This window comes from Mesoplodon densirostris, chromosome 6, assembly GCF_025265405.1.
Source record: "Mesoplodon densirostris isolate mMesDen1 chromosome 6, mMesDen1 primary haplotype, whole genome shotgun sequence".
Classification (NCBI taxonomy): domain Eukaryota; kingdom Metazoa; phylum Chordata; class Mammalia; order Artiodactyla; family Ziphiidae; genus Mesoplodon; species Mesoplodon densirostris.
In genome coordinates this window covers 19520305-19548157 of record NC_082666.1, presented here as the reverse complement: position 1 = coordinate 19548157, position 27853 = coordinate 19520305, and the positions used below count along the sequence as shown (strand labels likewise).

General features: G+C 43.9%; 1 protein-coding gene across 1 annotated transcript; it reads right to left on the bottom strand.

The window, feature by feature from the left end:
• Positions 1–1653: 1653 nt before the first annotated feature.
• Positions 1654–26601, bottom strand: TNFSF15 (TNF superfamily member 15). Its single transcript, XM_060100928.1, has 4 exons — positions 26310–26601; positions 11625–11667; positions 10626–10673; positions 1654–6929 (listed from the first exon to the last, which is right to left on the bottom strand). Exons 1-4 carry the CDS (start codon positions 26532–26534, stop codon positions 6475–6477), a joined length of 771 nt encoding a protein of 256 aa, XP_059956911.1. The 5' UTR covers positions 26535–26601; the 3' UTR covers positions 1654–6474.
• Between the last annotated feature and the right edge of the window lie 1252 nt (positions 26602–27853).

Here is a 27853-nt window from a genome sequence, read left to right as displayed (position 1 = left end):
TGGAACAGCGTTCACCGACCCTGGAGTTGAGGTCTCAATTCCAGCTACCTTTCCATTTCATGATCCGAAGGGATAGAAAGTCCCTGTGTGCCAAGTGTAAGGTACACGAAGTGTACAGCACATGGGGAATTTTGCTTTCTTTTGCAGAAACCCTCTCCTCTCCCCTCACACACTGAAAAAGGGAAGCTCGTTTGAAAGTCAAGCATTATAAGCATAGAATATCGAGACCAGTTTCTAAACTACAAACGGAAGGGGCTTTAGCTCACTTGATCCACTGCTACTCATGATTCTCACAGGGGGACATTGAGATTCGTAGGAATGAAGTGGTTGGCCCAAGGCCTCAGAATTTGCCAGCTGGCAGACCTGGGCCTGGAACAAAGATCTGTTGACTCCAATCCACTGTGTTTTCTACAGTTCCACCCTGGAGCATTATTATTATTATTATTACTATTATTTTGGTGTGTACATGTGGGTGAGTGGAAGCAATGTGAACAGGGATGGTAAATAAAGATAGTCAAATGATCTAACAATTGGTCAGTTTTGTCTCCTTGATCTGAAGTTCCTAGGGATGTAGAGTCTCTTTGAGAACTGAGTGCAAAAATTGTGTTTGGTGAGCTGGATTAGGACAATCTTTTTCATCTGGAGAACGGGCATTATGACTTTTGTAGACATTTGACTTTTAATAAATTCAGGGCAAATAATTCATTTCTTTACATAAGGGTAAAAAAATGTTTTGTTCTTATCACTCCCAGGAGTTGGGTACAAGCTAAATGTGAGAACTGAATTTCAGAAGGACACTATTACATGCTTAGATTTCCCACTGGGAGGGGAAATTTTGAGACTGAGTTTTTGGAGGAGAGTGTTATCCTCTTCTGCCTTAATCCATGTCTCATTTTACCTACAGCTATTAGCTGGAAACAAATGAAATTTCAATGTGACCCTTTTTGACCCACAGAAATGGCAATTTAATATGGTCCCACCCTATTACTGGCTGAGCATCAATGGTGACTCCAACTACTGCTCTGGGAAATGGAAAGAGATGGATGAGTTGAACCCTTTTAATTCTTGCTGACTGCCATTTCATGAGTGGCAGCATGTATAGTTTCAGAGAGACCTGGGTCCCAATTCTGGCTCCATCAGGCCCTAATATGACTCTCTCTGGCCTTTCTTTCTCTTTTCTTAGGGTTGTTTGGTATGAGTTTAAGCCACTTACCCACAGAGTCTCCTAATTCATAAAAAGAACTAAGTATATTCCCTCCTTCTCTTCCTTTCCCTCATCTGACCAGAGTGGCACAATCTGTGGGGTTTCATAGTCAGTTTGTCATAGGATTTATTATAACCTGTGAAAATCAGTTGCCATTTTGAATTCAAATACATGGAGAACTAGAGGCATTTTAAAACCCCAAGAGGTTATCCTTAGACCTTAATCTAGAAAGAAAAATAAATGAACAGATGGACAAAAGAATGGATCTAATTATTAAAATTCTGCAGCTTTCAACGCCAATTTATTAAGTTACATCTATTAAATACTTTAAACACGTACAACATTTCATTCACAGTGATTGGAATTCATACAGTAGTGCTGGAAGACAGGGCACACATATCAGTTAAATACATATTCAACAACATACAATATGCAATTTACCTTGGGTTTGTGATGTTTTAACATAAAACATAAAATCAATAAAAGCACATGGGGCTTATCATTAAAACCATATAAACACCTATACTTATTTAATCTTTTCACCCCTGAAACAAAAGGGGGGAAGTTACATATTTTAATGACTTTACAAATAAAGTCATCTGATTAAGTTCAGCTACTTTATTTACTCAACATTTTGTGTCTCCTTCCTCCTGAACGCATATGCAACATGATAGTGGGACTTGCCTGTCATACCCCCTCTTGCCTTGGCTCTCCAGCATCTAGGTAAATGCTGCCATGTGACATATGCTCAAGAAAAGAACTGAGTCATGGATGACATGGAAAGATTGCTGGGCTGGGTGTCAGGAGATATGCATTCTAGCCTCACACTGCTACTAGCTACTGTCTGGCATTGGGCCATTTACATCACCTTTCTGAGCCTTGCTTCCTTCATCCTTAAAATGATGTAACTTGGAGCAGATAAGCTCTGCAGATCCCGTCAGCTCTAAAATTCCATGACGTGCTCTATCGGTCAACATCTCAGAGTCACTTGTGTTGGACAATCTCTGAACAAGTGGGAAATGGCAACCACTTCTAGGCTAGAAGTCCTGAACTCTTGACAAGACCGGCCAGCTTCTTAATGATCAAATAGAACACACAGAAGTCAATTGAAAAATGACCATGTAATCAAAGATTTGGAAAAGACCTCAGAAATCCTTTGGCTCAATCCTGTCTCTCACCTCAGTGAAGGAATGGTTTCCACAAAAGCCTTGAGATGAGCCCTTTGCTTGAATGTCTCCTGGGACTGAGCAATCACTATCTGGGGACATTCTATTTTGGGGTGGAAAGTTCCTTTGGATATCAAGCCAGAAATGGTAACCCTGTAACTTCAACTTATTAGCCCTAGCTTTTTCCTCTAGGGAGACATGGAAGAAATTTCTTCCCCCTTTCTACATCACCCCATAGCTATTTGATAATATTTCTCATGTCTTCCTCCAATTTCTCCTCCAGTTATTATTTATTACTATTTAATAAGAGCAGAAGGTAATTGGGTGAGCCTAAGACTATGATTCAGGGGAATAGTATCCTAGCTCTAGATCACCATTAACTCATTGTGTGATACTGAACAAGTAAGTTCTGTCTGAGCTGGTATGGTATTTTCTTCTTAAAATGGGTGATGGAAGGGATGGCAGGGGGCAAATGTGTCTCAGAGCTTGGAAAGTTGTAAATATGGTTGACAGAGTGGAGCAGGGCATAGATGTGACTACTCTGAACCTCACTCTCTCACTGCTGGAGCAAAAGCGTTCAGGGGTTAATAGTCCACTGAATTCTTCCCAGGCCCAGCTGCCAGTGTGATGCAATAGCTCTCAATATCCAGGACAGCGGTACATCGTTTAAAAAATTTCTTCTAAAAATGGCAGAATACTTCCAGGACTCTGGGTCCTGGGAGAGTAAGAAGTCTTGAGGCGAGTGGCTTCTGCATGTGTTTTGCAAGGTGTAGCGTGTAGAGAGTCCTGTGCTGAAGAATTAATTCCCAATGTCACAATCATGGAAACACGACAGGGAGAGGACTTGGGAAAATACCTTGCGAGAGAAACTTGGCAACACACCTGCCGTGTGCACAGTGAGCTAGTTGAACTTTTATAATCCAGAGGGGTTATTGACGATCACAGAGGTGGAATTTCCTCTGCGGTGACATAGCCTAGACTGAAATAGAGCCAAGGGCTCTGGCATGCCTAGTTATTGAACTGAACCAGACACCTTTCAGGATGTGAAAGTGTACTTTTTCACATTCCACAGTATGTTAGTCAAAAAAATCTAGGAATTTTAGTAGCTTAAGCAATTTTGTTCCAAACAGATCTAAACCAGGGTCAAAATACTAGTGACCCCATGCATTTTGATCATGGCTCCTGTATTGGCTGAGAAACACAGGCTTTTCAAAACATCTGGGTTATCCATAAAGTTCTAATATTTACATGGGTGTTGATGGCCAAACTCTAGTCCAGGAGATAATAAACCTTTCTCTACATGTAGCTTAAATAATGGATTTTAGCATAGAAAGTATCTTTATTTTCTCCCCTTTTATTTATGGAGAACTATCCTTGAATAGCTATTTAAAAAACCACTTAGAGTAAACACAAGTCATTTTGTTAATGATCATCCTTCATCAAATGGCACCCATTTTTGTAATGAGAAAATAGCCATGTGTCTAAAGTTAGCTAATTAATTAGCTAATACAACCAAAATAAATTAAAGGATCTGCAGACAATGGAGGTGCTAAGCAGTTAGAATGAATACGTCTGATACTAAAATAATTTATCTTTGTATCCCCAGGGCAAGTAGGTACTCAGTAAGTGTTTGTGGAATTGATTTGAATTCAGCCTTTTCAGAGACATTGAATCGGTAAAACATTTTCTCCCTAAATTATTTTCTAAAGCACGTGAATATGCTCCTTTTTCCCTTCCAAATCTTTGGATGTACCCCATTTACTCCTTTTAGGGGACCATCACATTCTTAAAAAGCATTCTCCCACCTCATTCTCCCAACTAGTATGCTAATTTTTGCTATGGACATAATGCCTAGGAAACAGAAGTTCTGACTTGAGCTCCACTAGGAACGTCTGGCTGGGCCTATCTGAACAGTAAAAGAAATATCAGAGAGAATTTAACAAATTCAGCAGTGAAGACTTGAACACAATACAACCTTCAATAAACAAGCTTATGACAGGAGCAAAACAAATATGTGGCAGGGATTTTTCCAAAGCCTCAAGTCCTCTAGGATAGTAGGAAATTCCTATTTGTTGGATAAACTTCCAAATTCACCAGATTCCCTGTGGACCAGAGGGAAGGTTTGAGGGCCCTTGGTATAGGGGTTCCTTTCAGTGGAGGGGAAGGTGAGCAGGCCCCTCTGGACTCTTCTACGCCTGCAGATCCTTTGCCATATCCCAAGTTGCTGGGTGCGCTCATGCAGAACATTTTATTTCCCTAATAGGGTGTGTGTTCTGATCTTGGAGCCAGACTAGAGTCATTGATAAAGCATTCCTGATTTAACAGTAAATATTGTTCTAGGAGTCGGTTGAGGAAACGTTCTCTCATCAAGCTGGGTTTGTAGTTACTGAGAAACCTTTCCTTTCTGCTTTAAGTAAAGGGTAATTAGTCTGTCTGAGATGCCCTTTCCCTGAGGCCATCCGCTGCCTGCCTACCTCCTTTCAGGAGTCACTCAGGCTTCACTTCCGTTGTGAAGTCACTTCTGAACCAGGTGGAGGTGACCGTACCCTGCTGTGTGCTCATGCTGGGCCTGTGCTGACTGTTTTGAGAAGCTGAGGGCTTTAGAACCTTAACCCCCCAACTCAGAAATCAGAAATTAATTTTTATTTAATTATAATATAAAATATATAAAAATATAATTATAGAGAACATTTATTATAGAGGCCAAGGTGCTGGAGGTCACTCCGCATGTCACACTGACATGCTCTCAGACTTCCCAGAATGCTCGAAGTTAGCATGTTTCATCCCCATGAGCTCATTTGATCCTGGGAAACAGATTGGTGGATTCCTCCTTTACAGACAAGTCAACAGAGGCTAAGAGAGCAGAAATGCCTCTCCAACCCTTGACATATGAGTGCAGGAAACTCATACAGATTAGAGGATATGAACTCATTGAAGCAATGCAAGGACCTTCTCAATGTTCAGCCTCTTCTTCAGGAAAGATGCCTTGGCTGGGCTGATTAGCCAATTTCACATTTAAATCCCTTTGAATATTTTAAGAGAAAAATACCCATATAACACTCTGCGAATAAAGTTGTGAATCAAACCTCAAAGCAGATCTTGGTTAACATCTCCAGATTTGGTGACTGATATTTCCCCCCCAGGGAATAAGTCCATTGTCTCTTGGCATCAGTCAAGTTTGTTATATAATTGGTCTGTTAGCTAGAACTCTGTCTTCAAGTTTTTTGAGTGACCTAATCAGCTGGTTACATTACGTAGTCAGGAGAGCTTCAGAAATCTTCTGTAACAGTGTCTGACCTGTTAGGACTTAGAATTAGTCCTTGGAATATGTTGAGCAATATTTGACCAGAAGCCATCTAGTGGTATTCATATACATTTGGGTAGAGTCTGTCTCAGTCTTCATAGCGTCTTTTGGGTTAAGGTAGCACACACATAAAAGGCGCTCAAGAACACTGTTCTGAATAGATGCTATTGTTGTATGTATTTTGACATATACATGTGGAACTCACACTTGCTTGTTTTGATGCATGTGTACATAGTAAAGAGAAAGGTAGTTTTTCTCACTTGCTATAGATGGCGTGAAAATCAGTTTCTTTTTTTGAGAACATTTGTGTGAAATATCAGCTCTCTTTTCATTTTTTTAGGCAAGGCATTAAAGTATGTGTTTAGAGGAACTGACCTAGGATTTTGCCTCTGAAGGGTTTATACTGTTTTCTAGGGCGTTAGATTTTGTTTTTAAGGCTCCTGAACTGAAGCAAATGCTTCATAATAAAATTGAACAGTATCTGGGCCCTCTGGTGACAAATGTGTAGTAGGAAGGCGTGGAAATGTTCCATTCATCTGATGATCAGTGTTTTAATGTTTAGAAACTCACCACTCTTCCAAGCAACCATGATAATAGGTCTGTTCTCTTATGCCTTTTTCCAATTAGGATTCTCATCAGTAAGGCACATAAAGTGTGAACTTTGGGCCCCTAAATTTCATGGCTTAACCACTGTCTCTATGGATGTTCCAAAAAAACCTTCTAGTTATAATTACATATGAATGAGGAAAATTAGGAGCTAAGAGGCAGAGGACCTTCACACAATGACATCTGCCTTGCTACTATAGCAAGAAGGCTCCGAAGAAGGTTTTATCTTCTTTTGTGTAATCCACCAAAGAGATGTCACTGACGTTCACCATCAGCTTGTCCCCTTCATTCAAGAAGAACATGGCCCCTAGGTAGATGGGTTGGAACCAGTTGCTGCCTATTTCACACACTGACTTGGTCCCCATTAGGAGCTGGGTCGGCTCAGGGTAGCTGTCGGTTACCTTGGTGATGACCACGATGATGGAGTCTGGCTTGTTTAGTCGGCTCCCTTGGCTGATTTCCCCACACTCGGACGTGGTCCCTCGGAATGTGACCTGGGAGTAAACAAAGTAGTCTCCCGACTCTGGGATCACCAGGAATTTGTTGGTGTAGTTCATCCGGTTCTTGGTGAAGGCCAAACCAAGTTCATGTTCCCAGTGCAGAGCTGGGAACTGATTTTTCAAGGACTGCGTGGGAGTTTGTCTCACAACTGCAAAGACAAGAGGGAGGTTTCATTCGCTTGTGTCAGGACCTGTGGAATTTGCTAAAAAGAGTCTTAAATCATTTTCAAAGAGTAAAGAGATTGGATAAAACCAACAGCTAACAAGTTCCTTGAGGAGGAATGAGTAGAGGCTGTGTGAGTGGACGTACACATCTGTTCAGAGAGTAGCATCTTAGGTAGGTGACCTCAAGCAAATCGCTTTGCCTCTCTGAGCCTGAGTTTTCTTATTTGAAAATTTTGAATTTTTCCTGAGCCCTGTGATCCTGGAAAAGAGTTAAGGTTAAAAAATCTCCTTACTCCTTTGTGCTTTGGAAAACAGCTTACAACAAAGAACTACTCTTCCCCAGTGACTTAGATAAAACTGATGGATGACTTCCCTTGTTAACCTGTGCCAAGGCCAGACACCAGACCCTCCCAATTCCCATTCTTTGCTTCATAAGTGATTAGCTGGACTGTTTTATCCTCACTGATTCATCAGAACAAAATGTTTTTGTTTTTGTTTTGTTCTTACTGCTGTGGCCTCTCCCGTTGCGGAGCACAGGCTCCCGATGCGCAGGCCCAGCAGCCATGGCTCACGGGCCCAGCCGCTCCGTGGCATGTGGGATCTTCCCGGACCGGGGCACGAACCTGTGTCCCCTGCATCGGCAGGCGGACTCTCAACCACTGCGCCACCAGGGAAGCCCGAAAATGTTTTTTTAACCAAACGTTAGTTAAGTTTCTCTCCTTCCTCCAGGCCCCTGAACTTCGGCCCACCCTCAACCTGACCCTCAACCTGAACCAGCCTCCTGACAATAGGCTGGCCTCAGGGTAAAACATTCTCTGAGCCTATCAAGCCAACCTTTCCTCCCACTTCCCCACATCTGGTTCTTTTCAGCTTTGTGTCCTCCTCTCTATAAAAGAAAAACCCTTTTAGCCTAACTCTTGAGACACTTGCGGACTTTATGGTCAGAGGTTCTCCTGACTGCAGGAGCCCCTCCCTCCCCTCCCTCTCCACCTTGTGATAATCCTTTTGCTTAAAGTATTTCTTTACTAAGTGGAAGATTTGCTTTTTTGACGTACCTTTCCTTAAAAAACAAACAAATAAGAAAAAAAAAAAAAAGGAAAGGAAAAGGAGATAATAATGCCTGTGGAAAGGATTAAGAGATGGTTAATTTTTTTTTAAATGTGGAATTAGGAATATCCTCTAAACTACATTTACTTTTATTAGCCTTCTGGTTTCAGAAATGCTCTGCTACAGAAAGAGGGCATTGCAGAGAGAGAGAGTCATGTTCCTTGTTACTCCCTTCCAATGCATGGTCCAAAGCCACATGAAACACAGGCAGTAATTAATAAAAAATTAGCATGCAGAACACCAGAGATCCAGAAGATTTTGCAAATGCTTCTCCCACATCAACAGGGCCAAAATGTAAGACAAAATATAATTGAGTTGTGGAGTGAAAGGGACTGGGGCGGGCCACGTAGGCCCAGTTCCAGTCCCGACTCTGTATCATGTAGGTTCTTCTCTCTGAGTCTCATTTTCCTGTCTGTGAACTGGAGACAAAGCTCCCTTATAGTCTTGTTCTGAAGAGCAAATGAGTGAAAGAGACATGGACATATTTATCATAATGGCTGGATACAGTGTTACTCAATACATATTTATTTTCTTTCCTCAAATAAACTAACATCTTTCATTTTGACAGATTAAAAAATAAGCCTGTTTCATTTTATATATTTTTATATGTTTCTGTGTTTGCATTATTTACAAGTATATGTTATATAGAACATATGAATGAATGCCTTTTATGAGGTTGTATCTATAGCAGAAAAAAATGAACAGAATCACACCATTGATTCAAACCATTGATTTCAAATAAGATAACCTGCAATAAAACTAATACTTTTCAGAAAAAATTAAAACACATTTTAATTTCCTACAGCCGCTTTTGAAATCCATAGCAATTACCATTATGCACTGCTGGCCATAGTTTTGAGATAGGTCATATTTAAGTAAGTGTTAAGCAAACTTCTCACCTGGTAATTGACCAAAAACCTGGTTCCTGGATTTTCTAAAGTGTCTTTCCCATTGCTGACTAGACTATGGCTTCTTTTGCAATTATGACACATGTTCAGAATGTGTGTGTCTCCCCTGGCCCCTGCACTAAGTGGCCCCTGGAGAGCTCTGTTGCTTCTTTGCAAAATCTGTAAAAGGGCATTTTTATTAGTCGCCTCTTATAGTCTCTACTCCTTCTTTGTGGGTGATGCAATAGATTTAAAAAATTCATCTCAGATGATTAAAAGCAAAAATCATGTATTTTCTAGACAAAGCAAGTTCTATTAACTTGGTATGCAATTAGGCCAACACAGCAGCAAGTAGGAGTTTGGGTAGGAAGTATTTGTAATGGAAACAGTTGGAGTCAGTCTCAAATCTCAACCTTCCTAGTCCTGTGACTTGGGACAAGTGAATTTAGTTGTCTGAGCCTCAGTTTCCCCATCCTGTTGGGCTGATATGCAGAATAAAAGAGATCCTGGATGTAAACTGCCTACCACAGTGCTTGGTACATATTAAAAGCTCAGTAGAACCTAGATTCCTTTCCCAATTTCCACTCCCCCCATTCAATAGGAAGAGGATTGGCATCTCCATACTCAGTTTCTAGGATTTTCCTGCCCAGCCTGTTCAATAACTCCCATTCTTATAGGCAAGTGGTAAGTGATAATGACTGGCATCTCCCTGGTCCTAATCCTCACTCAGGACTCACCACAGTTCCCTCTTGGTCAAACGTTAAGACAGATGTTGTGGGCTACAAGGATATCCCCTTGTGGGTTGCAAGTTTTCTTACAGATCAGAAGAATATGCTTGTTTTTTAACTTTCTAGTTTTTCAATGGATTTTTTTTTGAAAAATCAGCAAAGTTTATTGATTTATTTTAAAATTTGTATTGGAGTATAGTTGCTTTACAATATTGTGTTAGTTTCTACTGTACAGCAAAGTGAATCAGCTATATGTATACATATATCCCCTCTTTGTTGGATTCCTTCCCATTTAGGTCACCACAGAACACTGAGTAGAGTTCCCTGAGCTATATAGTAGGTTCTCATTAGTTATCTATTTTATATGTAGTATCAATGGATTTTTTTTTCAGTGGATTTTTAACACGTATTTCTGCACTGTCTTGCTCTGTTCTCTGGAGTCGTAGAGGTATATGTGACTCCAGATATGAGGTGTCAGGAATTTTGACACTAGACTTGGGAATCTGGCCAACTGGTGATGTTAAGAGATTGCTCTTAATCTCTTTACATCAATGAAAATTCTTTAGAAATACCTACGTGAACGTAAGTGTCCAATAACTTTTTGAATGGACTCAATAAATTGGCTTAGGGGAGCTTTCATCTTTGACTAGATTCAAAATTACATCAATCTCTGAATCTGAGGAAAGCCATTTCTGAATGACTGAGTGTGAGAATAAAAGAGAGAAACAGTAGATACGGAAGAGAGCTGATAGAATCTGGAAGAAAATGCCCAAGAAACATGGGGCTTTGGACACTTCGAGGGAGGAAGACATCTGAAGACCCTGACTGAGAGGAGGAGTCTGTTACCAAAGGGTGTGGTTTCTAGTTTAAAGCTACAGGAATGAGTTTTGGCAAACACTGAAAGAAACCTCAGGCCCAGGACCCATAGTCTCCTGGAAAACACACCCGGAAGAATTACCTGTCAGGTGTGCCCTTGGCTTATCCCCACCGGCTCCAGGAGGTGCGTCTGTAAGGAAAGGAGAAAAATGCTTTCTATGAGTCAGAGGGTGACTGGAGTGAAGACAGCCTTTGGTGAGCTGCGTGGTGCCTGCAGCTGGAGAGAAACATTCCTCTCCTCCAGTTTGGTCCAGGTCTTTTTTTGGGAGGGGCAGGGACAAGGCAGCCTCAGGAGAAATAATCTTGAACACAAATGAACCTTGGCCCCATGACTTTGGACAAGTTATCCATCCTGTCTGAGACTCTGTTTTCTCATATCTAACATGGGTACATCAATTCCTACCATGGATGATGGGTGTTCAGAATGATTCCTGGCACATGCTTGGTGTTCAGCAGAGCTCACCTTGCCTCTTCTTTGCTTCTGTTGGTTCTATGGGAGCTGGTTGGCCTTTTGCCTTCTTCATAGTCCCTTTAACCATATCCACTGAGCCATCTGGATGTCCTAACAGAGCTAGGTGGGGACTACTCTGTAGCTCTATGACCTTGGCAAATCCCTTTCCCTCTTTGGACCTGTTTCCCTATCAGTTCTCCAGAAGGCCTCAGCATTTCCTTTTGGTTCTCAGAGATGACTATACTGGACAAGTGTGTTCTGACTACAGTGATAAAGATGATGTTATTGACGATAAAAGGAAAAATTATGGCATACTTTTGATGTGCTAGGTATTGTTCTAATATCTTTAAAGGAATTAACTAATTTAATCCACACTAACCCTGGGAGGTAAGTACTATTATAACCACTTTTATTGGTGAGTAAACTGAGACAGAGAAAGGTGAAATTATTTGCCTAAAGGCTGTCAACTCCACAGGCCGTGCACTTGGCCATGGCACCATTTTGCCTTCTTAGTGAGTGGGGAGGAGCCTCTCTTTTCCTCTGGGTCTGCATCTTAACTTCCCATGTATCAGACTATGAGAAATGTTCTTGTTCCCCACAAGAAAAGGCATAAAATATGAACACACTTACAAGATCGCTGATGTGAAGGTCCAAGCTCCGGTCCTTTTGGAGTCTATTGGGAAAGAAAGATATGGTTCATATTATCTTGTGGTCCTTTTGACCCCATACCCATGCAGCTGCCCATGTTATGGGCGTGTTTAAGATGCTGCTGCTACCCAGCCTCGGTACTCAGAGATAAGGGAAATGGGAATGAGAATATTGGGTTGATGGGAATCTTGCACCCAAGCTCTCTTCTTTCATCTTCCAGCACCCCCATTGGGGTGCCTTTCTCTCTCCTATGCTTGTCTCTGAAGCTCAACTTTAAAGTTTTGTCCTGAGAGCTTTTCCTGTTCCATTCTAGGGCACTCTGTCATCTTATCATTGCTTCTATTATTTGAACAAATAGCTTCACTTGCTTTATTTTCTTTTCTTCAGCACAATTTAAAAATTGGAACTGTTGCAAAAAGTGATCCCAAAAAAGAAATGACTATGCTCTCTTTCTCATCAACCTCCACAATTCTGCCTTGTTTCTGTGCAATATATGAAGACGTTTTTATTCTTGCAACCCTAGTTTGTGAGCCATTTCAGATACCACGTGGTAGTTAAAGAGTAACTGCTTTGGGGGTAGACAGACCTGAATTTGAATCCTGGTTCCAGCATTTATTAACAATATAATCTTGAACAAGACACTTCTACTCTGAGTTTTGGTGTCTTCATTTGAAGAATGGGAATAATAACAACCCCAGCGATAGATAACTCCCAGATTTGAGATGAAGAAAATGTATGAGTCAATAAAAAGAATGCATGGAAAATGAAGAACCACCATTCACAAGACCTGCATATAAACTCAGGAGCAAAACTAAGCTCTTAGTTTAGGAATGACATCACTCTCTTACATTTTCCAATGTTCTCTTCTCTGATACAATTTTGACTCAGCCCAGAGTCCTCTGATTTGATCCTCATAACTACACAGTCCCCAAGACCACTGATCCTCATGTCACCATGAACACTTGTCAATTTTACAACTTAAAATTCATGTGTGTTTGTGTGAGTGTGTGTGTGTGTGTGTGTACTTGTGAATGAGAAATTGTACGTCCATGTGAGTATGAGAGAAGACAGCTTCATCAGTGGAAGAGGGTATGAGTCAATGTGTTTTTGCATCTGTGTGTTTACGTGTCTCTATGGTCTGGTGTGTGCATGGATTCTCTACATGCATGTGTGCTTGTGTGGCTGCAGCTGTGTCATTGGTGAGTCTAGGTCTGCGAGCAGTCCTGTGATAACAGGGATCTTATTAGAGCCCAGACCACCAGGCTCTTTTTACTCCAAGACATGTTACCCAACCTCTATTGGAAGCCCTCTTGAAGGCAGAGATCTTGTCTTTGAATGACTAACTGACTTTCTCCCCTTTCCAGTGCTCTTTTTTCCACTTCCCAATTCTGTTGATGGCAACACTATTGCCTCTCCTCAGTTACCAAGCCTGAAATTTCTTTCTTTCTTCTTCCACAAACCCAAGCTGTCATTTATATTTTGGAGTTTTTCTCATTCATGTCTCTACTCCAGGCCTCAGCACGCTGCTCTCCTGGATTCTTCCCATAGGCTCCTAACAGAGCTTCCTCCACCTGGTTCCTCCTTTTCTTGAACCCATCTCTTAGCCTGCCTTCAGAGGGCTTTTTCTAAAGCATCACTTGGAGACACGTCTCTGTTCATAAACCTTCAATGGCTCCCCATAACCTTTAACACAGTCCCAAATACTTATGTTGGCATTCAAAGTGCCAACTGCCATCCCAGTCTTGTTACCTACTATTTATCCTTCTCCAAATTCTCTGTACTCCAGCCATAAGAGGCAACCGCAGTGAATGATTTAAGGGACATGAAAAAGGCAGTAAATGTAGCTACCGTTTATTCGCTGAGTAGTGGCACTGGGCTGTGATAAGCCCTTCACATGCATTATTTCCTTCAGCCTGGCAGTGACTCTCTACGGTGGGTGGTATTTATATCCTCATACTGAAAATTAGGCTTAGGACATTAAGAAACTGGCCCAGTGTCTTATACCTGGAAAGTGGAGGAGCAGGATTTTAGCCCAGGTCAACTGACTCCAGAATCCCAAGCCCTCAGCCATTGCTCCTTATAACTTCCAGGCAAGCCCCTCATCTGCTGAGGTGAATGGATAAGTACTAGGGGTTCCATGCACCGTGACAGTGGGGGAAACACAGAAACCAGAAAACAGGAACCTGGCCCAGAAGTGGGAGAATCGGGGAATTACACCTGAACTGCGTCTTATATATACTCTCAGGTATATAATACTCACAGGTATTAACCAGGTAATAAAGATAATGACCATTTCAGACAAGGCTAAAAGCTTGTGCAAGAGTGAGGAGGCCCAACAGAGCACAGGAGCAGTTGGGAAACTGCAAGCATTTCTGCTGCCAAGTGAATATATTATACGCTTTTAGCACAGGGTCATGAGTACCATAGTCTTTGAAAACGTAAACCCAATTGACATGACTACTTATCCAGCATCAATAACTTTGATGAGCTTGGGAGGTGGAGAAGCAGCCTAGAAATGGCCTTATTCTGTAGGCTGTTTCCTTACTTGCTATTGACAGAACTGACAAAGGACTCGATCCTTTGGCAAGGCAGAAAACTGAAGGTGAACTCTCAGAAAGAATTTGGGAGAGCCTGGTTGCATCCCCTTGTGTAGGAAATGGCTGCCTTGGTTGGCCACCTTCTACTTCATTTAGTTCTCTGCTGAGAAACCTTCTTGAACATCCTACTTATTTTTGTCTAAGCAGACCCTCAGCTAAGAGTCCGGAGCATTTCTTTTGGCTCAGCGTCCCATTGTCATTAGCAAGAATTCGGGAGTGAACACATTTCCTTATTTGCTCTGCTGGATTTCTGTAACTTGGACACACATTTTATTTTCATATATGGATGGATGTGTGTGGGTTTTGAGTGGCCCACCCAGAATACTACTAAACACCTGGAGGCTACGATAGTGCCTGTTGGTAGGTTTGAAGAACGCAACATTCCAAGAGTCTCCAAGAAGAACATCAGCTGGGACTCTCTCTCCAAGAACAACGTCTAAAGCCTTCCATTGCTGTTTCTCTTAATAATCACTCTGTTTATTATGGGAGGAAGATTATTGTGATAAGAAGCAGGAATGAATGAAGAGGAGATTTGAGAGGATGAACTAGTAGGTCTTTGAGGAAAGGTTTATGCATGTGAGCTGGCTCAATGCCTGCTCTCAAGATGGTTGCTTATAAAAAAAAGTCAATAAATGGCTTACTGTCTTCCAACTCTGACTCATCTCCATCACTTCTGATTATTCTGGGATACCAAGGAGATGACGTCTCCCGAGAGATGCTGGTCACTGCAACATTAGCGTCCAAATCTGAATAGACATGGAGTCCAAGAACACCCCTGAAGAATGTGATTTATTTCCCCTTAAATACCTTCTCAAATCACTGGCTGAGAACCACGGTCCAATTTTATTTCCCCTTCGGAGCATTTATTACTCCCTCAAGTGATATGACTTATTTGTATGCTATTGATTTTCTCTCTCTAGCAGAATTCCAGCTGCCTGTAGAATTATGCCTGTCTTGCTCACCACTGTATTTGTAGCACCTCAGACAGTGCCTGGCACTCCCACTGGATTATCCATTTGGTAAAATACACTGATGCTCAGGCACCAGTAAGGCAGGCAGAAAACAGAGCAGAAGATGGAGTAAGATTCAGCTTCAGTGACTTTATCCAGAGTTTTACAATTAAAAAAACTAGGAAAGAGCCCCTTTAATTTTAGAATACATGCAGAGTTTTGAGTTTTTGTTTAAATTAAAAAACTTGATTATGTAGAGGTGGGTAGCCATAATCTTTTAGTACTGGGGCCTCCAAAGTTTTTCATCAGGCTCTGCTTGGAGCATAGCCATGGCTCTAGAAATGTTTGTTGAGAGTTGTGACAGTTGGCCGGGACCAGAGCCAGAAAAGGCAAATGTGTCTGCCGATGGGCATACATATTAGTGGGAGAGTGGGTTGCCTGCCACCCTGGTATTTATTAGCCTGAGCAAAGTAAGCTGGTGCTTTTCACCCCTTAGTTCTTATAGGTCAGGGAATTTTCACTCTCACTTGATTTTATTTCCTTTTTTCTTCTTGCTTCTTTTTTGGGCAGGGGGGCTGCATATAGATTGGTAAACCCCAACTCAAACTAACCATGACCTATTACTTTAAGCATTTTCAGAATTCTCTAATACTTCCAACAGGGAACAAAGAAGGAAGGAGGGAAGGAGGAGACTACTGTCTAGCTGAGGGTTTCCCTGTGCCAGGCCCTACTGATGTTTATGTGTGCTCCTCATCTAGTAAGTACTCCAGCTGCTCTCAGAAGGGGTTATCACCTGATTATAGTCTTTGTAAGCCAAAGGCAAAGAGTACATGAAAGGCCTGGGAGCTAAACCTTTAGACCAAGTACAGACTGGCACATATGAGGAGCCCCATAAACATTAGCTGACTACATAATGGATGAGCCTGAAACGATGTGGTCTTTGAGATTCTCTTATTGGCATTTCCCCAGAAAAATCCCCTGAGTGTATTTTAACTAATGACCCATTTAGCCTTTCTCCCATATTCTGTACTCACTCTCTAGTATATTCATAAACAGGAAGAGATATCTATTTCTTGCCATCATAAATGCCACAATTGCAAAGGCATAAATGTTTTATGATCCATAACATCCTCCCAGCACTTCTAGGAGAAATACGCAGACATGTGCCTTTGCCTTTTCCTCTTGCAATTTCCTGTTTGTGCTTGCACAAGGATAAATCCAGCCTGGACATGTTTGATTCCAAGGTTGTTTCATTTCATCCTCCTCTAAGGTACACTGGACGGTGTTGTTTTTTTCCCTCCACATCTTTATTGGAGTATAATTGCTTTACAATGTTGTATTAGTTTCTGCTGTACAACAAAGTGAATCAGCTATACGTCTACATATATCCCCATATCCCCTCCCTCTTGAGCCTCCCTCCCACCCCTCTAGGTCATCACAAAGTATCTAGTTGAGGGGCTTCCCTGGTGGCGCAGTGGTTGAGAGTCTGCCTGCCGATGCAGGGGACGTGGGTTCGTGCCCCGGTCCGGGAGGATCCCACATGCTGTGGAGCGGCTGGGCCCGTGAGCCATGGCCGCTGAGCCTGCGCGTCCGGAGCCTATGCTCCACAACGGGAGAGGCCACAATGGTGAAAGGCCCACGTACCGCAAAAAAACAAAAACCAAAAAGTATCTAGTTGATCTCCCTGTGCTATGCAGCAGCTTCCACTAGCCGTCCATTTTACATTTGGTAGTGTATTCATGTCAATGCTACTCTCTCACTTCATCCCAGCTTCCCCTTCCCCACCATGTCCTCAAGTCCATTCTCTACATCTGTCTTTATTCCTGCCCTGCCACTAGGTTCATCAGTACCGTTTTTATAGATTCCACATATATGCATTAGCATACGGTATTTGTTTTTCTTTCTGACTTGACTCTGTATGACAGACTCTAGGCCCATCCACCTCACTACAAATAGCTCAATTTCGTTTCTTTTTATGGCTGAGTAATATTCCATTATATATATGTGCCACATCTTCTTTATCCATTCATCTGTCGATGGACACTTAGGTTGCTTCCATGTCTTGGCTATTGTAAATAGTGCTGCAATGAACATTGTGGTACATGACTGTTTTTGAATTATGGTTTTCTCAGGGTATATGCCCAGTAGTGGGATTTCTGGGTCGTGTGGTAGTTCTATTTTTAGTTTTCTAAGGAACCTCCATACTGTTCTCCACAGTGGCTGTATCAATTTACATTCCCACCAACAGTGCAAGAGGGTTCCCTTTTCTCCACACCGTCTCCAGCATTTACTGTTTGTAGATTTTTCCTTTATGTCCATTCTGACTGGTGTGAGGTGATACCTCATTGTGGTTTTGGTTTGCATTTCTCTAATGATTAGTGATGTTGAGCATCCTTTCATGTGTTTGTTGGCAATCTGTATATCTTCTTTGGAGAAATGTCTATTTAGGTCTTCTGCCCATTTTGGATTGGGTTGTTTGTTTTTTGATATTGAGCTGCATGAGCTGCTTGTATATTTTGGGGATTAATTCTTTGTCAGTTGCTTCGTTTGCAAATATTTTCTCCCATTCTGAGGGTTGTCTTTTCGTCTTGCTTATGGTTTCCTTTGCTGAGCAAAAGCTTTTGTTTTATAAGGTCCCATTTGTTTATTTTTCTTTTTATTTCCATTACTCTAGGAGGTGGGTCAAAAAGGAACTTGCTGTGATTTATGTCATAGAGTGTTTTGCCTACGTTTTCATCGAAGAGTTTTATAGTGTCTGGCCTTACGTTTAGGTCTTTAACTGGACGGGGCTTTACATGCAACACTTAGAGCGGTACAGAGCAAAGAATGTGGTGTTTGCAGCCCAGCACATGTGGAAATCCCAGCTCTATTATTTCCTAGTTGTCACTTAACCTCAGTAAGACTCAGGTTTCCTCATCAATAAAAGTAAACAATGATTCTTTCCTCCCAGGACTGTTGTGATGGCTAAGAAAGACCAGACACATAGAGTGGATAGCCAGTTCATTTTCCTTCTGTGTTTGTGCTCAATCCATCCTGTGGTATGTGTTTTTGGTTCCATTTACCTTCCCCTTGGTCCCACCACGCCACCTGTGTGTCTCTTTATGACCAGCGGCACAGAGATCATTTCGGAGCTCTGGACGGCTTCCCCCTTCTCCCAACAGGAGGGGCTTCCTCAGTCCACAGTTTGCTTCTGGACTCCTGCCGTTTCAGCATCTACAGGAGTTTAGGGAATGGGATATCCCTGCCCCCGTTCATGCTCCACGCTTGTTGCTGCTGTCAGCTCCTGGGCCTCATTAAGGACACCAGGCTGGGAGCTGACCTCTTACAGCCACGGTGCTGCGGCTGCTGGGCTGCCTGTGGTCTGTTAGATGAGGAAGCTGGGGTTGAGCAATGTGCGTGTTGATTTTAAAGGGGGAATGAATGGATCGTGGAATCACCAGCCGGGAGCTGCAGCGGAGGTGTGGGATTCACACTCCCTGCTCGCTTGCCCTCCCTTCCTTTCATTTCGACAGCGCACCCTCACCTTCTCTGGATTCTCTGCCCTTTGCCCCTGGCCTGACCTTGGGAGTGAGCTGGGCTTCTCCTCCAGTTGTGCCAGGGCTCCCTGAGGCTACAGCGGAGGCGGCCACTGCGTGCTCAGTGTTTTGCAAAGGGGCTTATCGTTCCTGTCCTCGTCCAACAGAGGGAATAGCTCGAGTGAAATGAAAGGCTCAGATGTGGAGTCAGTAGAGAAGTAATGTCTGTGGAGCATCTACCTTGTGGCAGTAGCTTTCCGGACTTCTTGCAGAATCCTCAGCAAAATGCTATGAAGAAAGTGTGTTACACTCCCCATTTTGTAGACAGGGAGTGTAAGACTTAGGGAGGTCAGGGACCTCGTGCATCTCTCCAGCCTTCTCTCCAAGGGGGGAATGCTTAGTGAGTGCCCTCTGTATGCCAGGGATAGCTAGGCGTCGCCAGGGGAGGAAGGGAACTAGCATTTATGAGCACTTACTATGTGAAAGGCATTTTCTAGGGTATCATTTTTAAATCCACCTGGCCACCGCCAGAAAGTGAATAGTTTGCTGGGTTTATACTCAGAGGCACACTAGCCTAGTGGTTAGGAGGAACATACACGTGGGTTTGAATCCCAGTGTCACACTCCGTGTGACTTTGGACATGTGGTTTCGATTTTCTAAGCCTCAGATTCATCTTCTTTAAAGTGGAGATAACAGTAGCACTTTCTTCCTTGTGCAGTTTCAAGGATTAACTGAGATGATGCATGAGGTACCCACGGTAAACATGTAGTACGCGTGTTATATGCCAGACCTCACATTAAGAACTGTATAGCATGATCTCATGTACTCTTCTCAAAGGGCTAAATATGAAAAAACTTAGAATGGAGTCTGATTATATAATAAATTATTATAAGGTCACAGTTGTGATGTGGTGGGGCCATGGCTTTCCTTCTAATCTGTGTACCTCTGAAGCCTGAGCCGGCATCACTATAGGGTCCTGCTGGTCTGGATGGAAACCAGGGCGTCTCAGGGGAATGTGTAGGAGAAAGGAAGTGCAGGGAACAAGGGCTAGGAGCCTTGCGTGGATTTTCAGGAAGGGTCGAAAGTGAGATTGGAGGGGACCAAAGAGAGGTGAGGAAAATGTGTGCAGATGATTCTAGAAATAGGACCTGGAGGGAAGGACAGACTGACAGTGGTACAGCCCTGGGAAGCAGTGCCTCCCTTGGCATCCCTGACTCTTCATTGCACAGTGCTGAGTGCCCGTTCTGTGGGCTGAGCCAGTGTGGTGCATTCAGTTATGCCTGGAGCATAGAGTCCTGTGTTCTGGAGTAGTGCTCGGGGAAGACAAAGGCCTGGCCTCTGGGGACCTGTGGGCCAGAGCAGGGGCGGTGGGCCTGTCCTGAAGGCAATGGATGCCACTAAGGACCAAAAGAAGGCCCAGGCCATGTCAGGTGCAGCCGGTAAGGGATGGATTGAAGCGTGGGTTGAGGGTACAAGACCAGGGTGGAGGAGGAGGCACGAAGATAGCTCACAAATATCAGAGGCCAAGAAAAGCCCTCCAGTGCCAGAACCTGCTCTCTGGACTGGTGATGGCAGATTCCAGGGCAGCTGCAGAATTTGTTCTCTTTGATGTAATTTCCATGAGCAGGGAAGTTCCGAGGACTTAACTGTTACAATTGCTAATCCTCCACCCCCTGCCAGATACTTTAAGGGTTTTATTTCTAATTATCTCTATTTCATACATTAAAAAGCTGAGGCCAGGAAGGTTAGGTAACATGGCTAAGAAGTGGCTAAGCCAGAAATCAAACTGGGTTTGAACTTTTGACCCATGGTTTTTCCACATTGCAAATCTATCTAACATTCTCCAGGAGTCTAAAGATCCTAAAACATTTTACTGTGTCTCTCTCTCTCTATATTATATATATATATATGTATTTTTTTGTATAGGTAACATATACATTTTGTACAAAAGGATATAGGTTTGAAAATGTGTCCCCACTTCCCTTGTTACCCAGCCACCCAGTTTCCCCATCTGGATGCTAACAGAGTTACCAGACTCTTTGTTCATCTTCCTGAGATAGTCTATGCATTTATAAATACATTCATACATATTAATGTGCATTATTTTTTCAGAAAATGAAGTGTTTCACATTCTATATGCTGTTATGTACTTTGATTTTTTCACTTAATATACATCTTCAAGAAATTCCCCATCCTTACACATAGAGATGCTTCATTTTAATTTTCCATTGCATGAAAGGACCATGATATATTTAATTGATGCTATATTTATGGTCACTTCACCTAAAGGCAGTTAACCCAACCTTCTCAAATCTAATTTTGATTTCTGCTCTGCAACTTACTGGATAATAAGTTTGTCGTGTTGAATCTTTTTTCCTTACACACCCCCTGAAGGAAGAGTCCAGTTTAAAATATTTTTTAACAGTCCTGGTGACCGTTTTTGTTGCTGCTAATAAAAACCTGGAACATTACTCACAAGTTGCTGTTGCTTTTCCACAGTCTGGTCTAGGGACCCAGCAAGAAAGGAGTTGGTCCTGTTTTCTGGTAGAACGAGGCCAGGCAACATAGAAGTAGTATCTAGTTCTAGGTCTGCCCCCAAGCTGCTCTGTGACCCTGAACTTTTCCTTCCCGTCTCTGATCCTTGGTTTCTTCAACTATAAAACGAGGAGATTAGACTAGATCAAGGGTCAGCAAACTTTTCCTGTAAAGGGCCACCTAGTAAATATTAACTTTACAAGTCATATGGCCTCTGTCACAAATACTTAACTCCACTGTTCAGTGTGAAAACAGCCAAGGCAGTACGTAAGCAAATGGGTGTGGCTGTGTTTCAATAAAGCTTTATTTATAAAACATGCAGTGAGTGAGATTTGGCCTGTGGGTCATAGTTGCTGACCCTGGGACTAAGGGCACTTCCATCTCTTAATTTCTATAAATCTGTGAAGAGCTTTTCCACTTAGGGGAAAGAAAGGGACAAATACCCAGCTGGTGCCCATATTGCAAGCACTTGTGAGGGGCTTTATAGAGATTCCTTAGAATCCTCACTGCACTTCAGTAGGGTGGGTATTATGGGAAGACTGAAACTCGGGGAGCTTCTGTACTTTGCTCACTCTCTTCCTTTCAAGTCCTTTTGAGCCTTCTCTTCTCAAGCCTCAACTCCCTTCTAAATTAGAGTAGAAAAGATTCTCAGGGATGCTGGCCTCCTCTGGTTGCTACAAGGATGGAATGAGGAAGTCCCTTAGGGCAGCCCCGGCAGAGGGAACAGCCCCGGTGAGGACCGGGAACAGGAGAGCACTGGAGTCCTGAGGGAACTGAGGGAAGCCGGGGTGGCTGAGAGGCCAGAGGCAGGAGAGAAGGCAAAGGGGTAGAAGATGAAGCCACAGAGGTGACACAATGCAGCGAAAGCTTCCAGAGAATAATTTGGGCTCCTATGTGGAGAATCAAGGCCAGGCCCATCTTTACAGAATTTCTTGTTTTACAGAATACTCCTGTTCCCTATCCTCCTCAACACGTGAGGGTGATCCCCTCGTTCATCCACAGAAAGGGCAGATGGAACGTACTTTCGTTGATCAAGAGCTTGACTGTGGTTGGGGAGGAGGTGGAAGGGAGGCAACAGGGAAACCAAGAGAAACTGGATTTGCCAGCTCTGAGGCTTGGCCCCATCCCTCCCCGGCTGGGACCTTGGGTGCTCACGCAGACACCCTCTCTCCAAATTCCTCGTCTGCCACATGCCACTGCTCACCCTCTTGCTGCATCTCTGGGTTGGTGTGAGTATCCAGCAGGATCCTGCTTGTGAGAGCTCCCTACAGGTCTGAGGTGCGAGCTCATATCATGTCGTTTTTATTGTCATTATTATCCGCAGCTTATCCTCTGCTGCTGCCGAGCCTGCTCTCCAGGCCTGTGAATGTATCTGAAGGTCTGTGTGACCCTCCTCTCTCAATTTCACTTGTGTTAGGATTGAATTGCCTTTTGCCTGGCCACTGCGGGAGTGGAAAACTCATCCCATAAACAATCTCAGATTCCATGGATCTCCTGAAGGCTGTGGGCAGAGGAGGAGGACTGTGGGGCTGCATGCGGGAGGGGAAGAGGAGGAGGGAGCGAGGCTGGGACACAGGGGAAGCGGGTGTAGGCGGCGGCGAAGGTGGTTATTGGCCCCTGGGTGAGTCTGGGGGGGTCCACTCGGGCAGATCACAGTGGGGCTTTGTATTTGCAGGGCTTGTGGAATGTTCCAGGCTTTGAGGGAGACAGATCTGAGTTTGAGTTCTGGATCTAGGTCTTACTAACGGTGGGATCTAGATCATAAGGACAAGTGCAAATGAAAAATAAGAGGCTTAGTTCCCCCTGTTGAAAATAAGGGATGAGATTTCTTTCCCTTCCTTTTTCCTAGAGCATTTTGGTTAGAAAACTTGTAAGTACTTTCTTCTTGCTTTGAAATGTATATAAATCCTTTTGAAGAACAGATAGGCCTTTTCTTCCCCCCCGCCCCCGCCCCCGTGACCTGGGAACATCTCTCTGAAATGTGAACATCAGGAGAGGTAATGCCCCCATCTCCTAGTTTCTGTAGGAAGACAGGTGCCTAATTTAGGTGGGCACCTTGCTCCAATTTGCCAAACTACCATAAGGAAATTAGAAGTTGGTTTTTCCCCTGGAGAAAGCCAATTACCTAACACAGATGGCCACTTCAATTACAAGGAGAAGTTTGGATGAACTCTGCATGACAAATGGTGCCGTAGGGTCCTGTTACCGCGTACTTGTAGCTCTCTCCACATTCCCAACATATAAACTGCTCCTGCACGTACCTTATTAGTGCTGCCAGAGTACTGATATTAGTATCTTTTTTTGGTAGAAAGAGAAACAGACTCCAAAAAAAAAGAAAAAAAAAGAAAAGAAACCATGTGCTTATTTACACAGCTGGAGGTTACGGAGCTGGGAGTCAAACTCCTGTGACTAAGAGTCCTGACATTTCATTGTTATGTCCTCAAGCTGTCCCGGTGACCTGGTTTTCCTACTTGAATCCCATCTTCTTGCATCTCTTTTGAGCTGGTTATTGTCTCTTAGCCCCTCCGGATCCACTCTATGCCCTGAGCCCTCACTGACCTCCTGGCACACTTGCTCCTTGGCTCTTTTGAGCCCGGCTTCCAGTTGAGTCTGGCCAAGGGGATGAGTGGCTGGGGGCAGACTGGTCAGAGTTTTCCCTCCCTGCTTTCTGTTCCCTCCCTGCTGCTTTGGCAGATGGCCTTCCTCAACTCAGCTCTCAGCTCCTCCAGGCAGGCCCTCTCCTACGTTTTAGGTCTCCTTGGGTTCCTCTAAAACTTTTCCCTCTATTTGCCTCTTCAGGCCAAGGGGTGGTGACCAGCTTCATACTGTTGGTAACCCCAGGATGCTTCCGGCCCTGCTGTTCTCATCTGTCTGCAACTCAGTAAATTGACCTTTCTTTGAACTCTTTAAGCATTCTTACTTAAATCTCTTCTTTGAATGGGCCAGGTATTTCTTTTCAGTACTCGGATTGCTGTATGTGCCCCAGCCTTAGCCGCATTTCCCTTTCTTTTTCTTCTGACGTAAGTTATATAGCCTGGCCAAACCACAGCTCCAAAGGTCCCCATGACAGAATGGGGTATTGGCCTTTGCATCTCTCTCTCTCTTTTTTTTTTTTTTTTTTTTTTTTTTTTGCGGTATGCGGGCCTCTCACTGTTGTGGCCTCTCCCATTGCGGAGCACAGGCTCTGGACGCGCTGCTCCGCGGCATGTGGGATCTTCCCGGACCGGGGCACAAACCCGTGTCCCCTGCATCGGCAGGCGGACTCTCAACCACTGCGCCACCAGGGAAGCCCAGCCTTTGCATCTCTTGAGTGCCTGCAACAGGGCAGGTGTGCAGCTCCTTCCCTCAAGGGGCTTCCTGGGCAGTGCCAGCTTGTGCTTCACACTCTCTTCCTAAGCACATCACTGGCCTCTGCTGTACCGTGACATCCCACCTGATGGACTTTTAGATCAACACAACATGGGCAATCTCAGACATCGTTTGGGGCAGAGGGAGTGTTTTTCATCAGAACGCAGGAGAGCTCAGGTTACTGGAAGCCACTTAATGCCTCATTCAAGAACAGCCATCTCTTTCTGGCTAAAGAGGGACTGAGTCCAGAATGCTGACTGCACGCTGCAGTTTGACTTTGTTGGAACCAGCCCCATGGCGGTCTAGGCGTCACAGCCTGAATCCCCATGCCCTCCCATTCTCCTGTAACATGAACAGCATTTCCGGTCGTCTGCATATTTCTACATTTCCTGAATGATGGCATGTGGCCATGGATGTTGCTGTCTGAATCTCAGTCTGTTTGCTGACCCTCATGGGTGGTGAAAGTTACACATTAACCATGGCTTGCTTGTGGTCTCTGCTTTGAAGTTGCCAGCAGTGCTTAGAAAACAGGTTTCCAATTAAACCAGCTGAAAAACCTGTTTGCCCCTCTGGAATTTAATACTTTGGACCGAGGTTAAATTGGCTACCAGAGATTACGTAGGAGAGTTGTTTTTGTTTTTGTTTTTGTTTTTAAAGGGTATCCCTTGAATGACATATTCTTCAGGTTTTAAGGTTTTTGAAGTTCCTAGTCTAGAACTATGTTTTCCCCATCACCTGTCAGCACCTGCCCACCATTGCACCATTGTTTTCCCTAGACTCTGTATTCTTTTTTGACTAAGCTCCCTGACACCCCACCCCTACCAAGACGAGAGAGATAAATGATCAGGTAGGAGATTCTTTCTTGAGCTTCGAAAAAGAATATTTCTAAACCCAAGAAAGGGGAGTTGATTAAATTATAGCACATACGTACATAGGAACACAGTACAACCATCTATATCATCATGCTGCTATGAATTTACTAACAATAAACAAAATCATAACAGGAGACTCAAAATAATCCTATCTTATTAAAAAATATGGAATTATATATTGCCAAATGTTAATAATGGTCACTCTATGCTGTTATGGGTAATGATAATTATCTTCTTTTCCTTATCTGTGTTTTCTACCTTTTTTTCAATGACTATGTATTAGTTTTGTAATTTAGTGTTTTTTTTTAGTTTTTCATTTTTTTTTTTTTTTTTTTTTTTTTGCGGTATGCGGGCCTCTCACTGTTGTGGCCTCCCCCGTTGTGGAGCACAGGCTCCGGACGCGCAGGCTCCGGACGCGCAGGCTCAGCGGCCATGGCTCAAGGGCCCAGCCGCTCCGCGGCATATGGGATCCTCCCAGACCGGGGCACGAACCCGTATCCCCTGCATCGGCAGGCGGACTCTCAACCACTTGCGCCACCAGGGAGGCCCTAGTTTTTCATTTTTTTAAAAGAAAATGTTCCCAAATTATCAGTGCACTATGATAATAATTAATTAAAATAAGTGGCTTGTGGTTGTTTTCCTATAAATCTAAAAAGGCACAATTCATCCCCCAGAAATACTGAGAATAAAAACCAAATTGGAGTTCTCCACTTTTCACATTGTACCTTTCCTTTGCATATGGAAGCAGGGACCATGATGGGCCAAGAAGCTCTGTCCAGAGCTGCGATAGCGGCCAGGTGGCCCCAGGGGGGTCTGCTGATCCCCCAGGACACTGCGGAGTCTTGCTTACCTGGAACACACAGTCCTCTCCTTGGGCCCGGAGCTGGCCAATGAGCAGGTAGGCGGTGAGTCCTGCCAGGATGGGGAGCAACACAAGGCAGCAGGTCAGAGCCCAGCGTGCACTGTTGCTCCTGGATGCGAGCCCAGCTCTGGCCTTGGGCCCGCAGCCGCCGTCCTCGGGCAGCATTTCAACGCTGGCTGTGTCCCCAAAGCCCGGCCCTAGATCCACTGCCATGCCCCTGATGGTCTTAGAGTTGCCTCTAACTCCTTCAGGACAGAGAGACCCGCCATTAAATAGAAGCCCAGCTCTCACAGTGGGTGAATTAATCACTGCCTACTCCTCCCCCTGCCCTCCCCCCTCCACTTTCCACAGCGCACTGTGCCCCGCCCTACCCTGCTAGGGAATGCACCGCCTACAACAGAAACCAAGTTTGGTTTAAGAAAAAAAAAAAAAGAGAAGGAGAGAAGAAGAGGAAAGCTTTCCCAAGCATATTTATATATACAGTGTGCTCATGTGCACCGGCCTTCCTTTACAGAAGGAAGTTAGGAAAGTCCCTGGAGGAGGAGAAAATGAATTCATCAAGTCAGTGGGAGGGGCCAGTGAAAATATACCTGCTCCCTGAGCTGGAGGCCTGCCAGTGTGCCAGTCTGGGGAGTGTGCTTCTTCTGGAAGTGAAAGTGAGTATGGGTGGTGTGGCTTGCAGACTGGGAGATGGAAACCACGTTTGCATCACCAGTTTGCTAAGTGCTGCCAAGCCCTCTGTCTTTTTGAGTCTCCTAGGAGCTCGTTCCCATTGCACAGATGGGACTACGGATGTTCTGGAAAGGAGAAGGCACTTGCCCTAGGTCAGCCAGGGATTAAGACAGAGGAGCCAGGAAGAGGATCTAGTTTTTCCAAATCATGGTTTAAGGTTCTTGCTTCTACTACACGGTTGCCTGTGAAAGGAAAGCGTATTTCTAGCCTGTGTTGACCAATTGCCTGAGGAAGGAGTATGAGGTCATAGAGGTGACTGTCCATAAGGGGAGGACATTGACTTCTACTCTCCGATGAGTCCAAAGTTGACTGAGCCTACAGTTGGGTGTGTATGGGGGCTACAACATGTAACAAAGGCTAAGACTGATTAAACGCTGGCTTTGGGCCAGTCACTCTTCTGAGTGAGTTAAATGTATCCATGAAATTATTCCACCCTGAGATAATCTTTTGACATAGGAATGTTATTATTTCCACCTGACAGATAAGGAAAATGGAGCAGGAAACTGGAGCGTAGAGAGTATGCAGTAAAGCCAGGCTTGGAACTGGGGCAAGCTGGTTCCAGAGCATCCTGATTATTATGCTCTACTGTATGTGATGCTATACAGTGCACCTACACAGATACCCATACCCAGTCTACCCGGAATAGGTCATCCCTTCCAGTTAGGGGTTGGGAGGCTTCCTGGAGAAAGAGGTGGTATTGGAACAAGGTCTTGAAACTTAGGGAGGGTGATAGTGGACAAGAATAGAGGGCCCTGCAAAAAGATGGGTTACAGAAAGAGGAAAGCTTAAGGATGTCCTGC

Bases quoted from the DNA above. Each gene is read 5' to 3' on its own strand.
- TNFSF15 (XM_060100928.1), bottom strand. From the start codon at position 26,534: ATGGCAGTGGATCTAGGGCCGGGCTTTGGGGACACAGCCAGCGTTGAA. The intron at 11,668-26,309 runs GTAAGCAAGACT...CTTTCCCAATAG, and splicing joins GAGAGGACTGTGTGTTCCAG to ACTCCAAAAGGACCGGAGCT. The intron at 10,674-11,624 runs GTAAGTGTGTTC...CTTTCCTTACAG, and splicing joins ACCTTCACATCAGCGATCTT to ACGCACCTCCTGGAGCCGGT.